The 14,790-nt window shown below is 44.8% G+C and overlaps 1 protein-coding gene across 1 annotated transcript in view; it reads right to left on the bottom strand.

The window, feature by feature from the left end:
- Positions 1-7,860: 7,860 nt before the first annotated feature.
- TSNARE1 (t-SNARE domain containing 1) overlaps positions 7,861-14,790 on the bottom strand; it is a 381,230-nt gene continuing 374,300 nt past the window's right edge. Inside the window, exon 12 of the mRNA XM_060277563.1 lies at positions 7,861-7,970. Within this exon, the coding sequence (XP_060133546.1) occupies positions 7,962-7,970 (9 nt within the window). The 3' untranslated portion in view covers positions 7,861-7,961. The remainder of the gene's footprint in view (positions 7,971-14,790) is intronic.

Here is a 14,790-nt window from a genome sequence, read left to right as displayed (position 1 = left end):
AATTATAACCATTTTTCTTTGGGGGTCTAATTAGGTTCAAGTCAACTCGGCGGTATTGAAGGGTGTAATGAATGGACAGGAACAGCTCAGTTCAGTACGGAGGGAGAGCATTAATATGCTCATGACTGTTACTCGGAGAAAAGGCCAGTCCTAATTTCGTGAGTTAATGCACTTATACGATATGGATGAATTGCAGCCAGTTCCAGTGGACACACATTTTCTGGCCGGCGGAATGGCATGTTAACGGGCAGTTAGCTTAGTCTGTTCTCAAAGGTGCGGATCATTCTTCACAATTCTAAACCATGTCTCCTCCGAAATAAATCGTATCTAACTCAGTGGGGGCTTAATCCCAGTGAAGAAGAAGAAGAAGAAGAAGAAGAAGAAGAAGAAGAAGAAGAAGAAGAAGAAGAAGAAGAAGAAGAAGAAGAAGAGGAGGAGGAGGAGGAGGAGGAGGAGGAGGAGGAGGAGGAGGAGGAGGAGGAGGAGGAGGAGGAGGAGTTTGGACTTGATATCCCGCCTTTCATGCCCCTTAAGGAGTCTCAAAGTGGCTAACAATCTCCTTTCCCTTCCTCCCCCACAACAAACACTCTGAGAGACTTCAGAGAAGTGTGACCAAGGTCACCCAGCAGCTGCATGTGGAGGAGCGGGGAAGTGAACCCGGTTCACCAGATTATGAATCCATCGCTCTTAACCACTACACCACACTGGAACCACAGGGCTAGGATTCCAAGCCCTAAAGGAAGCCGGTGTAAATTAGACCAGCATAATTTACACGAGTGTAAATTGCCCCTATTCCAAACTCTGTTCAGGAGTCTATGGCTGCGTTCAGACATGACATTTATTGCATTCATTTTACTGGTCAATGCTGGTGCACCCATGAAGCTGGGTGAGGCAATCGTATCAGGGCAGCAGCTGGGAGAGGGGGAAGAAATGGCCACCACTCGCTTCTTCCTGCACATGTTGGCCTCACCATCATCATCTGCAGCCCCCTATCGCCAACTTCTCCCCTTTGGATTTCTTTTCCTCCTCTACCTTCAGTGTGCCAGGACTTCCTTGGACCACATCCAGCCACGTCAGGAGAAGGATGCAGTGGCTTCAGGGAGGAAGGAAGGGAAGGAGGTGGAAGGGTGGAAGCCGAGGAGAAAGCTGCAGCAGCTGTGGGCAGTGGAGGAGGTAATTGGGAAGGGGAGATCTTCAGAGGATGCAGAGGTGTGGTGGGCAATATTTTCTCTTTGTCTCAAGCAGGAAAACATGCTGGGACAGCCCTGATAATGCTAGATTTGTCACAATTTCTAATGTTGGTTGTAGACTGCGGTACCTACATGCCACCTTCCATTTGGGAAGCCGCCGCCGCCCTCTTAAATAAGCAGTATTCACAGTGTGCACTGGGAACCATCAGCCATGGCAGCAAAGCAACACGGAAGGAGATAACCTTTATATAGGACTCAGTGAAACATGCAATTATCCAGCTGGGGAATATGAGAAGTCAAGAACAGGAACTCATTATGTCAACTTGTCAGTCAATCCACCATTGAAAGGGGCTGGGCATGTGTGCAGTCCTCTAATGGGTTATTTAGTGTGACACTAACAGAACACTTGGCAACCTGCTTTTATATATCTAGCTGCATACTTCATGTTGCTGATTGCTCTGGCCCCAATGGTTGAGACAGAGATCATAAGGAGGAACCTGCTGGCTCAAACCAATAACCCATCAGGTCCAGCATCCTCTCTTCACAGTGGTCAACCAGATGATTGTGGGAAATCCTCAAGCAGGAACTGAGCATAAGAGCCCTCTCCCCTCCTGGGGCTTCCAGCAACTGATATTCAGAAGGATTACTGCTTCCTGTTAGGATTCTTGCTCCGTGCCTGCAGTCATGGTGGAGGCAGAACATAATCATCATGGCTAGTAGCTATTGATTACCTTCAACAATTGTTGTTGTTGTTGTTGTTTAGTCATTTGTCACTTGAACCTTAGAGAAGGTGACAATAGGTTAGCCTCAAAAAGGCTAGCTCTTCATAGGTACCCATAGCAGGAATCACTTTGTGAGTTAAAGGAAACATTGATCCCATAGGAAAGCTGCCTTATAGTAAATGAGACCAAATTGCTGTTGTAGTTTAGTCATTTAGTCGTGTCTGACTCCTCATGACCCTATGGACCAGAGCACGCCAGGCACTCCTGTCTTCCATTGCCTCCCATGGTTTGGTCAGACTCATGTTGGTAGCTTCGAGAACACTGTCCAACAATCTCGTCCTCTGTCCTCCCCTTCTCCTAGTGCCCTCAATCTTTCCCAACATCAGGGTCTTTTCCAGGGAGTCTTCTCTTCTCATGAGGTGGCCAAGGTCTTGGAGCCTCAGCTTCACGATCTATCCTTCCAGTGAGCACTCAGGGCTGATTTCCTTCAGAATGGATAGGTTTGATCTTCTTGCAGTCCATGGGACTCTCAAGAGTCTCCTCCAGCACCATAATTCAAAAGCATCAATTCTTCGGTGATCAGACTTCTTTATGGTCCAGCTCTCACTTCCATACACCACTAAACCATAGCTTTAACTATACGGACCTTTGTCGTATCAAGAATTAGATAATACCATTATCAAGAATTAGATAATACGGTACTAGATAATTGTTATAACAGCTAGGAAGAATGATTGACATGGAGACTGTTTCAGGAGCGGAGCAATCAAGTGCCACTGGTTCCCCACCACCCAGGCCCATGAACTGGACCTTGCAGAACCACTATGTGAAAATATTAATTGCCTTTGTTTGCCTTCAGTCTATGCACAATCAAAATCAACGGGCATTCCTGAGCTTTAATATAATGAGAGCGGGTGAAAATGTTTCTATTAACAGCATTTTATTACAGTTGTACCTCGGTTTATGAACACAATTGGTTCCGGAAGTCTGTTCATAAACTGAAGCGTTCATAAACTGAAGCGAACTTTCCCATTGAAAGTAATGGAAAGTGGATTACTCCGTTCCAGACGGTCCGCAGAGTAACCGTTCATAAACTGAAGCGAACTTTTCCATTGAATGTAATGGAAAGTGGATTAATCCGTTCCAGACGGGTCCGCGAAGTACTTAAACTGAAGCGTTCATAAACTGAAACATGGGTGTAATTGGTTCCGGAAGTCTGTTCATAAACTGAAGCGTTCATAAACTGAAGCGACCTTTCCCATTAAAAGTAATGGAAAGTGAATTAATCCGTTCCAGATGGGTCCACGGCGTTCATAAACCGAAAATTCATAAACCGAGGTGTTCATAAACCGAGGTTCCACTGTATAGTGAAACCTGGGGTGTCCAGTGATTGTTACATAGCAATCTCTATCTCCGTTTTCCCGTGACGGGGTGAGCTCCCGTTGCTCGGTCCCTGCTCCTGCCAACCTAGCAGTTTGAAAGCATGTCAAAGTACAAGTAGATAAATAGGTACCACTACAGCGGGAAGGTAAATGGTGTTTCCGTGTGCTGCTCTGGTTCGCCAGAAGCGGCTTTGTCATGCTGGCCACATGACCTGGAAGCTGTACGCCGCCTCCATCGGCCAATAATGTGAGATGAGCGCTGCAACCCCAGAGTTGGTAATGACTGGACCTAATGCTCAGGGGTCCCTTTACCTTTACCCAACACAGACGAGAGGTGCTAGGTAGCATCAGTGGGGGAGTGGCACATTCCCCTTTTGCCTCATGTGGTGAAACAGGACTCGACACCTTGCCTACACCCACACACCATGTGAACTTAAAGAGTGTCCACTGATTTAAACCCTAAACTTGACTGAAGTCAACCAGGCTTTGATAAGATCGTCCAATCATTCTATGTTGATGGTGCCTCTACCCAATTTCCCCAAGATTTCATTCTCTCTTTTTTCTTGTGTTATGCAAGCTCAAGGAATGTCCTTAGTAGCTCCCCCAAACCGGAGCACTTTAATATCCCTTCTTTTGTGTATTTCTCATTATTCACACTATCCAGAGGCTCCCTACAGAGCTCTGAGCTGGGCAAAATGCCCACCAACCCTTGCCAGCTCTTTGGGAGAAACTGGGCACAACAGACTGCAGAGCAGAGATATTTTAAGGAAGGAGAAGTGGTGCCAACTCATATTTTCCACAAACGAGTTTGAGCATCATCAGGGTAAACAGCAGTTCAATGCACTGCTGAGTTAATTTGTCAGACAAATTAGCAGATGAATGCACCCTTGTCATGTGCAAATCAATACTTAAGCAATAATAGAGATAATAAAGTACTGTTCAACAAGCTCGCTAAATACTGGCTCCTATCATTTCCTATCAAGAAAGCCCCAATCCAGGTGCATAGACAGGAAGTCCAGATCTGTGTTTAACTTCCTAGACAGGAAGTGATGTCAGTCATATTTACCACCATCTGACATCACTGGTCATGGACAGATTCCTCTGCCAGTCCGTAAATGCCGAATCTCACAGTCAATAAATTGAAAGTGAACTGGAGGGGGACAGCTCAGTTGATAGAGCATGAGACTCTTAATCTCAGGGTTATGGGTTTGAGTCCCATGTTGGTCAAAAATATTCTTGCATTGCAGGGGGTTGAACTAGATGATCCTTGGGGTCCCTTTCCAATTCTACGATTCTATTATGGGTACCAAAACTTCTACACTGTGCAGAAAAAAATGGAGTCACTAAGCAAGACTGGCAAGAGGAACAAAGCACAAATATACTTTTGTGGGAGAACGAGGGAGTTGCGTTTTGTTTACAAATTATCCAGAAAAAACAAGGACCAGTTCCAAAGGTTTATACTAAATTGTGTATCACTTAATAAGAACGTGTTTTACAGATGTATATTGTTATAAGGTGTTAAAACTTAGTTGGTCTTTAAGGTGCTACTGAAGGATTTTTTTTATTTTGTTATAAGGTGTGGTTTGTGTAATGGAATGCAGGTTTTTGTAATGTATTTTGGGGGTCTGTGGGGAAATTGAAAGAGCAAACAGAGAAAATATAGACAATATAGATGGCCCAACAGTCTGACTCAGTAGAAGGCAGCTTTGTAGCCTTCCAGAGACAAGCCAAACTAAAATTTACTTCAACAGCAGATTTCTTAAAATCTTTGTTTTTGTGTTATTAAAGATTTTTATTTATTGCTTTTCTCTTTAGAAATGCAAAAGGGTCTCAGTGGTGGAACACATGTTTTGCATGAAGAATGTCTCCAGTTCACTCTTCAACATGACTGTGAAGGCTGCAAACATCTCTTGCTTTCAGTCTTGAAAGAGTCATCAATTTCAGGTTAGATAGATTAATGGTCCATCGTAGTATAAATAAGTTTCTTAGGTTCGAACACCCACCTGCAATGTGGAAGGCACACAGCTAAATAATCCCTGGCAGGCGGCTAGCCAAACTTTGTTTAAAAACCACCAATGTAGGAGTGCCTGCCTCCTTTGAGGTCCTCTGTTCCACTGTTGAACGTCTCTTACCCTCAGAAAGTTCTTCCTAATGTTGAGCTGGAAGCTCCTCTCTTGTAACTTGGATCCATTGGTTGGGATCCTGCCTTCTGAAGCAACAGGGGGGAAAAAAACGTGTTCCATCTTCCACATGACAGCCCTTCAAAGATTTGAAGATGGCTATTGTATCACCTCCCAATCTTCTCTTCTCCATGCTACAAATACCCAACTCCTTCAACCATGCCTCATAAGGCTTGGCTTCTAGACCCTTGACCGACTTGGTTTCCTTCCTCTGCACATGTTCCAGGCTGTCAATATCCTTCTTAAACTCTGGTGCCGAGAACTAGATACAGGGCTCTAGGTGGGGTCTGTTCAAGGGTCTGATTATTTCACTTGGTCTGCTGCAGTTATGGATCCTGAAGAAACAGCTAGCTGCCTTGCATACATTTTCCCCTCATTATTTGTATGCAGGGCTTAACTGCGCAAGCTGTTGGGCCATTAAGCCTTTTTTGGCATGCCTGTTCCATACAAATGAATAGCGTGAAAGATTCTATTTGTTTCCATGGAGAAGAGGAACAGGTTACATTCAGAGGGGCAAGACTTTATTTGGTGGTACATGTTAATTTGGGACGGTAGATTGCGGTGCAGAGTATTCCCACCTGCAGTCGCTGAAATAGTTGTCTTTTGTAATTAAAAAAGAAGGTGACCTAAATAAGCACACCAGTCTCCAAGAAAACAGAGGAAAGCCATTGCAGACCCCTGGTTTTAATCTAAGGAAATGCAGAGTTTTCCGATTGTTCGCTTAATCAATCAGTGAACCAGTCACTGATGACTGCCTCTAAAACATGCGGCACCACTGGCAAAACTTCACATTGCAAGCAGTTCCACGATCATTTCATTGATTTTCTCCCAACAAAAGGGAAGGAGCCTGGGAAAGCCAAAAGTCTTATGTGGAACAAGGTCAGGTGGGGGGAGGGTGTTGAATACCCCTTTCCCCTCCAGGAGTGTCTCACTTCCCAAAAAGGAGGTGAATCACACAAGGACCCAGTTTCTTCTTACCCACGGGGAGTAAGTGGCTGAAGTGGAACAACTGAACAAAAGGCAGGAAAAGCAAGAGCTAAACAGCCCCACCAGCTATTGAGCCAGATTCAATATTGAGCCAGGGGGCGGGGTTGCAGTCAGGCCACACACTCTCCCCATGTACAGCAGGGGGCGTGGCCATGCCTCTCACATCACAGGGAGTCCTGGCTGCTTCACAGCCCCTGGCCAACCAATCTGGTCGGCTGAGGGGGCGTGGCTAGGGCTATTTAAACGGCCGCGCAGCTGGGGGAGCTCTCTCTTCCTCCTCCTCCTACTTCATTGGATATCCCACCCTATTTTCATGTGTTTGCCATCTTGGCCTTGCTATGGACCATGGTTGGTCGCCTGTTGAGGTTGGCCAGGTAGGAATTTTCCCACTTGGCAAACTGGTACCAGCCATGTGGTTTTTGCCTGCCTCATAGCAATCGTCACAACATTGTAAGGTTTGGTGGTTAGATATTGGTAAAACCTGGTTAGGGGAGGGGAAGTTGTGGCCTTCACCTGCCCCTCCTCTTTAAGGGTAGTCTGTTAAAGGGATCTGGAGCGGGGGTGGATCTTGTGGCCATGCCATGACCCCGTCAGGGATCCCGGGGGAACTCTCAGTTGACGTCCCTCAACAGGGCCCCCCCTACTGGTGGTTGACCCTTACCAGACTACCTGCATGGTGGGCAGGAGTCAGGTATAGTTGGTTCACTTCCAGTGCCTAAGCCAATACCACTCACATCTGTAACCAATAAAGTTGTGGCCTTAATTATCCCGTTAACCCAAATTCTGGTGTGCATGTGTTTTATTCTCAAGAATGGGGGAGGGCTCAGGGCCTTGACGAGCAATTGGGACCCATTTAGTTGTGAGATTGCCTCACCTCATGTCCAGGACATTGTGGGATCAAATCAGAAACAGGGACAGATTCTGCAAATCCAGGACTGTTCCTGGAGAATAGGGGCACTTGGAGGGTCTGCAGACCCATGGCCAGGGGTGATGGAAGGTGGCATTCAAAACATTTGGAGGACACCAATATCTAGAAAAGGCTGCATTTGATCAGTGCAGGGTCTATGTTCCTCTTGCACCCCCCCCCAAAAAAAACACAGTATGGTTTTGAGATTGCACTGTCCCCTTGGTCTCTTGGTTCAGATCAGAATTCAGGAACTGTGCTGCGACATTACAGTACAGTACACCTCTTCCCCACTGACCAAAATGAACCAGAGCGTCAAGAGTTCTGTGCAGAAGCTACTTTATGATAGAATGGGATTTAAAAAGCTATTAAGAACAGGGGAAATCTATATTCAGAGGTCAGACGTCAGGGCCTCAAGTGAAGGGAGCACTGTCACAATTACCAATCAGCAGAAACCGCTAGATCTTCTCCTGCTTATATAATTGCAGAGTTTATTGGCTACAACACTTTTTAGTGCAATATATTCACTGAAGTTGACATTGATGCATGGCCTGAATACACGGCGTCTTTGGCTTGTCTTCCATTGGGTGATGTGATCAGATGCCCTGTGAAAGAAGAGAAAAGTTGATCAGTATTTGTGACATTTGTCAGAGAGGAAGATAGAGAGGAAGGAAGAATTTCCTGAAATGCAAATATGCCCTTCTTATTCAGGGCCTTACCTTGTGGGTAAGAGCCGAAGAAAACAAGCTTGCTCTTCCATGCAACAGCCCTTCAGATATTTGAAGGTGGCTATCATATCTCCTCTCAGTCTCCTCTTCTCCAGGATAAACATACCCAACTCCCTCAACCATTCCTCATAAAGCTTGGTTTTACAGAATCTTGATCATCTTGGTATATTTCAAAAAGGGAAATTCCTGACACCCCCCCCAAGATGTTAAGTTTTTTTTAGGAAACCAACAAAATTGTTGCGCTTTATTTTTTAACCAAAGTTGTTGAGGAAGCTTTTTTTTAGAAAGCTCGGCCCACTGCCATCTTAAGAAGCATCTAAAACATTTTAAAACATATTAGCCAGTTGCCCCAACCCAAGAGTTGCTCCAGCAATGTCCCAGTGGCCTCCCAGTAACATTTTAGCTGTTCAAGGTGAGCCTGAGCCACGCCCCCAGGCTAGGTGGAAATGGTGATGGAGGCACGACGGGTGGCATATATTGCTAAATAAGTAAATAACACACTGCACCACTCCCCCCCCAAAAGTAACACCTGGTGTGGACTGCCCTCCCCGCCCCTGGTTAGCTCCACTACTGCACTGTCACCGGGGCGCAGCCTCCCCCAGAATTAAAAAAAGAAAAAGAAAAGAACAACAATAACCAAAAAAGAAACATCTGGATTGTCATATGTCCTGGAAATTTCTGACATATCTTTAAATTCAAAAATTCCCCCCAGACACAATTTTTGGTGTTCAATTTCCTGGCATTTCTGGAATTTCCAGGATGTATGGCAAGGCTAAGGTGCCTATAACTGAACACAGGACTCACGGGGTCTGACCATGGCCGGATTTAGGTTTGATGAGGCCCTAAGCTACTGAAGGTAATGGGGCCCTTTATATGTCCAGCTGTCCTTTGTCAACACAAATTGTTGCTGTTTTTTGTGTCGAACATATGTTATATGGTAATTTATGGACCAAACGGGTATCTAAAGCCCGTTGCCATGCAACCAGTCCATGCAGAATGTAGGCACCTTATATATAGAAAGGAGCAAACCAGTGATATTTTAGGAAGTGGGCTAGAAGCCAGGGCCCATTACTTACATAATAGGAGCCTACACAACACAAAACACTGTTGCTGTATGTAGGTTTTATTTTATTTGTTTTTTATCTTATATTTTGGAAATGTATATCCAGGTTTTTTTCCCTTTAAAATTTTTTGGGGCCCCCAAGAGAGTGGGGTCCTAAGTTATAGCTTCTTTAGCTTATACTTAAATCCGGCACTGGATCTGACCAAGGCAGAATAGAGTAGTACTCTAACTTCCCTTGATCTGTACACTAGACTTCAGCTGATGCAGTCTCACGGTACTGAACGAGGAGATGTGGGGGGTCTGGTTTTTAGCAGAAGCCACACATCTCCCAAAAGTTTTAGTTCCAGCTTTGTATGAATGCATTCTCTACAGTTCTGTAACACAGCCAAGTCCCACTCAGTTTATCTGTCTCTGAGCCATACATTCTTTAGCCTTCAGGCATTCATTTGCAATCAACAGAGTGATGCTTATACATAAATATTTTTATTCCTCTTTCAAATCACCACTAAGACTTTGCAAGGTACCTGATCCTCTTTTAGGGTTAGCTCCGAATTCCTGCTGACAATAGGCCATTTATTGTTTTCTATCTGTATTTTTCAGTCAGTGATTCCCTTTATTCTCCTAATTGCAATTTTCCTACCCAGTGAACTTTAAGAACAGCTGCCTTTTCAGGAAGAGGCGATCAGGTTGTTTTAAGGAAGCTCATTCCCTTGAAAAGGATATTAACAGAATCTGAAGGGTTCATAGACACCAGGAGGAAAATGAGGAAATACTTAGAGTTTAGAAAGAGTAAGAGTTTTAGAGAAATAGGTTGACAATTCTAAAACATTAGAAGGATGTCAGCGGCAAGACGAGATTTCCTAAGAAGGGCTGAGCAGCTAACTTTCCTAAGAAGGGCTGAGCACAGTCATAAGAGCATAAAAAGATCTCTGCAGGATCAGACCAAAGGCCTATCTAATCCAGCATCCTGTTTTCAGATGCCTACTGGAAGGTTGCAAATGCCTTGCTTCATTTTGAACTCCAAGGCCAAACTTGCCAGTTGTTCCTTTTATCTCTTGATTCCCTACTTTAGCATTTCAATCCCCTATAATGAGAAGAACATCCTTCTTTGGTGTCATTTCTAGAAGGTGTTGTAAGTCTTCATAAAGGGACCCCTGACCATTAGGTCCAGTCACGACGGGATTGCGGCGCTCATCTCGCGTTATTGTGGCCAGCATGACAAAGCCGCTTCTGGCAAACCAGAGCAGCACATGGAAACGCCGTTTACCTTCCCGCTGTAGCGGTACCTATTTATGTACTTGCATTTTGACGTGCTTTCGAACTGCTAGGCTGGCAGGAGCTGGGACTGAGCAACGGGAGCTCACCCCGTCGCGGGGATTCGAACCGCCAACCTTCTGATCAGCAAGCCCTAGGTTATGTGGTTTAACCCACAGCGCCACCCGCGTCTTCATAGTCTTCATAGAACTAGTCAATTTCATAGTCTTCATAGAACTGGTCGATTTCACTTTCTTTAGCACTGGTAGTTGGTACATTAACTTGGATTACTGTGATGTTAAAAGGTCTGCCTTGGATTCGTATCGAGGTCATTCTATCATTTTTGAGATTGCATCCCAGTACAGCTTTCGCCACTCTTTTGTTGACTATGAGGGCCACTCCATTTCTTCTACGGGATTATGCTTCATACGGGAGTATCAAGCATAGAGAAGAAGAAAAATCAACATGGCATGGGAAACATGAAAAAAACAACATGTTTGGGCTCTTTGAAGGGAATTGTCGGACATCAGATTAATCCAACGCTGGCTTTTCTTCGTGGGCCTTTTGTTCATAGGTAATCTCCGGTGTTGAGATGTTTTTGAAGCAGCTTGCTTTTCTAACAACAGATATCTATCCATCTCCCTTTAAAATCCATTCTTCTCTGCCGATGTTGTGCTGGAAAGCCAATTGTGCTCCCCCTTTTCTTCCTACCCATAAGCCTTTTTCAATCAGTGTTCTTGTGAGTGGGATGTAATGTTGCAATGGTAAATAGCTGGGGAGCTCCATTCCCCCTTGTTATAACTACACATCTTGAAGGCAGTTTGAGGGAGAAAATGGTGAAAAGGCGTGAATGAAACGAGTGCTCTGCGTAGAGCAACTGGTTCCCATTTTCTAGCGATCCCTTGATTGACTCAGTGCATTTCAAACTTCCATTCTCCAGGGAAAACTCCACAGTGACAGGCCTCTAAAAAGAGTACCTGGGTATCCCTGTAAAATGGCCAGCTGGCCAGCTCTTTATCTTCCCCCATCTCCTGCTGACTGGCAGCCCTTGCAAATCACAGGACTTTCCAGCCACCGATGATCAGTTGCTAGTTAGTGCTTGCAAAGTGCTGCGCTTCCTCAGCTAGCGCTGCCAATTCCAGTGGGGGTTGCTGCCAGCGCTATCAATCAGCTCTACTAGCAAAGGAATAATTGGGAGCTGACTTAAATCTCCTGATTCTTCACGTGGAGACATGTTATTATCTGCCCCGCACCTGACAGCTCATATGGCACCAGGTGGGGGAACTCACAGGCCAAATGCTTCTCACCCCTGCTGTGAACCTCATATGTCAGTATGAGCACGAGACTCTTAGGCTGGATCTAGACACATCAAAGAAGCGTTTCGGTTTAAAGCGTTGTAAATTTAAATAGGGAAAACAGGTAGAGAAAAGTGGGACTCCATGTCGCCATCTGGTGGCAAGGCGTTATATTGCATATACGACACATACAAATCACTGTTTCTTATAGAATCATAGAGTTTGAAAGAGACCACAATGGCCATCCAGTCCAACGCCCTGCCAAGCAGGAAACACCATCAAAGCATTCTTGACATATGCCTGTCAAGCCTCTGCTTAAAGACCTCCAAAGAAGGAGACTCCACCACACTCCTTGGTAGCAAATTCCACTGCCGAACAGTTCCCACTGTCAGGAAGTTCTTCCTAATGTTTAGGTGGAATCTTCTTTCTTGTAGCTTGAATCCATTGCTCCGTGTCCGCTTCTCTGGAGCAGCAGAAAATAACCTTTCTCCCTCCTCTATATGACATCCTTTTATATATTTGAACATGGCTATCATATCACCCCTTAACCTTCTCTTCTCCAGGCTAAACATGCCCAGCTCCCTAAGCCGTTCCTCATAAGGCTTCATTTCCAGGCCTTTGACCATTTTGGTTGCCCTCTTCTGGACACATCTCACTTTATTGGCCGAGGGAGCCAGCGACTAAGCCACTTCTGGCGAACCAGAGCAGCGCACGGAAACACCGTTTACCTTCCCGCCGGAGCAGTAGTTGCACTTTGATGTGCTTTTGAACTGCTAGGTTGGCAGGAGCAGGGACTGAGCAACAGGAGCTCACCCCGTCGCAGGGATTCAAACCGCCGACCTTCTGATCAGCAAGCCCTAGGCTCTGTGGTTTAGACCACAGCACCACCCGCATCCCTTAGGATGTCTCTCTTTTCATTGGAGAAATGTTGAAGGGTATGGAGTTACCTGACCCCCAAGCTGTTTGAAGGCAATCCTGTAAAGGACAGTGTTTTTTTAAAAAAAAATGTTAATGTTTTATTATGTTTTTATGTATGTTGGAAGCTGCCCATTGTGGCTGGGGCAACCCAGTAAAATATGTGGGGCATAAATCATAAAATTATCATTATGGAATGGGACATCCCTGTCTTCATTGGAGAAATGTTGGAGGGTATGGTTTGAGCCCCATGTTAGGGAAAAAAATCCTGCATTGCAGGGGGTTGGACTAGATGACCCTCAGTGTCCCTTCCAACTCATCAATTCTATGATCCTGGGAAGTGTTCTAGGGTGTTCTCAGGCCTGCTGAGCCTTCATGAACTGAAAATATATTGTAGAAAACACCCCACACTCTCCTGCAGCAGCACATTGCATGGAAGAATCTGCAGCACTGAACTTTCAGGGAACGTCAGCTGTGTGGAGAACATCATTAAATAGTTTAGTCACTAGGTGGCGCTGGACTTATATCTGGGAGGAATCAGGAGTTTCCCGCTGCTCTTCTACTGTCATCTGAGAGAGACGATGAAGTTCTTGTCTAGATTCCTGCCTGGCGTGTCCTCCAAGCCTTTAACGACACCTACCATTACTGGCCTTTTCACTTATAAGAAGCTGTGATGGTCGCTGCCTGGAACACAGTTTGAAAATTGCCAGGATTGGTCGGTTGGCTGAATTGCTCGTCTGCTTCTCTTCCCAACTGTCAAGAGTGCTATACATAAGGTTATCTCATCTTCTCTTTACAGCCCCCCAATGTGTGTTATGCTGATAGGCAATGAGTCATCTTCAGCCCACCAGTGAGCCTCAGAAGTGAACATAGAATGAATTTGGAATAACTTAGTACTGCCCAGTTGTTTATTCACCATGTTTGCCCTGCTCCCACTCCATCCCTATCTAGAGATGATAAGGGTTGAAAGTAGGACTTTCTGAATGCCAAGCCTGCTCTCTACCCTCCAAATTTATGATTCCACCTCTTTAAGAATTCAAGGATGGCAACGAGCTTCTTCGGCCAACCTCATCCGATCCTACCCTTGCCATTTCTCAGCAACCGGGATCTTGGACAGAACTGTGGAAGTGTAGCCGATCTCTGACAATTATACACTGTGTTCTTTCTTCTGATTAAATAGCAAGCGACACTTTGGAACCCAGGGGCTTGTTTTCATTGCCAAAATAATCTTCTCATTATGACAAGCCCAGCCTGTCCTTAAATACTCCTCCCGAGTCGAGTGATGTGTTTATTGGAGGGTGATTACAATTTTCTTTTGGCCATTTAGCCCCTCCAAAGACAATCCGGCTTCATAATGAGCCATGACATTATCTCCTTGACAACTCCGTCTCATGACTTCCCAACCCACCGCCTTCTCCTAGTCCTGGAGGAACTCATCAATGAACATATTGGAAGGAGCTTTGGCTCTTGGCTGATTTGGCCATCCATCAAGTTCCCACATGCGATTGAGAAATGGAAATAGTTGCTTTATGCAAGCTAAATGGCATGTTTGGTTCCCATTTTACCCATCTGAATGGGGAGGATTCAATTCAGATTAAAGGCAAACTTCACTAATTCATCCATCCCAAAACAACATGTGGACCAAAACGTAGTCATTCTTTGAGATTCGCCTTTCTCTGAAATATGCAATTCAGTTTGCCAGCCAAGAGTTATATTCAAATATATATATATATATACCAGGGCATGCATTACAGTAGGCAAAATTGCAACGAGAAGATGTGTATAACAGGAGAACTTTGCAATCGAATGCTGGTTAATTTTCAGTGGGACTTTTCTGAAAGATGCAAACTGATTTTGAAACGATGAGAAAACCACGTACGATTGAAAATAAATAAAAATAAATGAGAATCTGAGAGAAACCCTGTCCTATACAATAATAATATAAATGATGATGATGATTATTTTATTATTTATACCCCACCCATCTTACTGGGCTGATCCATCCACTCTGGGCAGCTTCCAAAATATATAAAACATAATAAAACATTACACATGTTTTTTAAAAACAACAACAAACCTTTCATATACAGGGCTTCCCTCAGATATCTTCTAAAGGTTGTATAGTTATTTATATCCTTGGCTTGGGGATTGCACAACTCCATACCCTCCA

This window comes from Zootoca vivipara, chromosome 8 (genome assembly GCF_963506605.1).
Source record: "Zootoca vivipara chromosome 8, rZooViv1.1, whole genome shotgun sequence".
In the NCBI taxonomy this organism is placed as follows: Eukaryota; Metazoa; Chordata; class Lepidosauria; order Squamata; family Lacertidae; genus Zootoca; species Zootoca vivipara.
The sequence above is the reverse complement of the archived record's forward strand: the minus strand, read 5'-3'. Positions and strand labels throughout refer to the sequence as shown.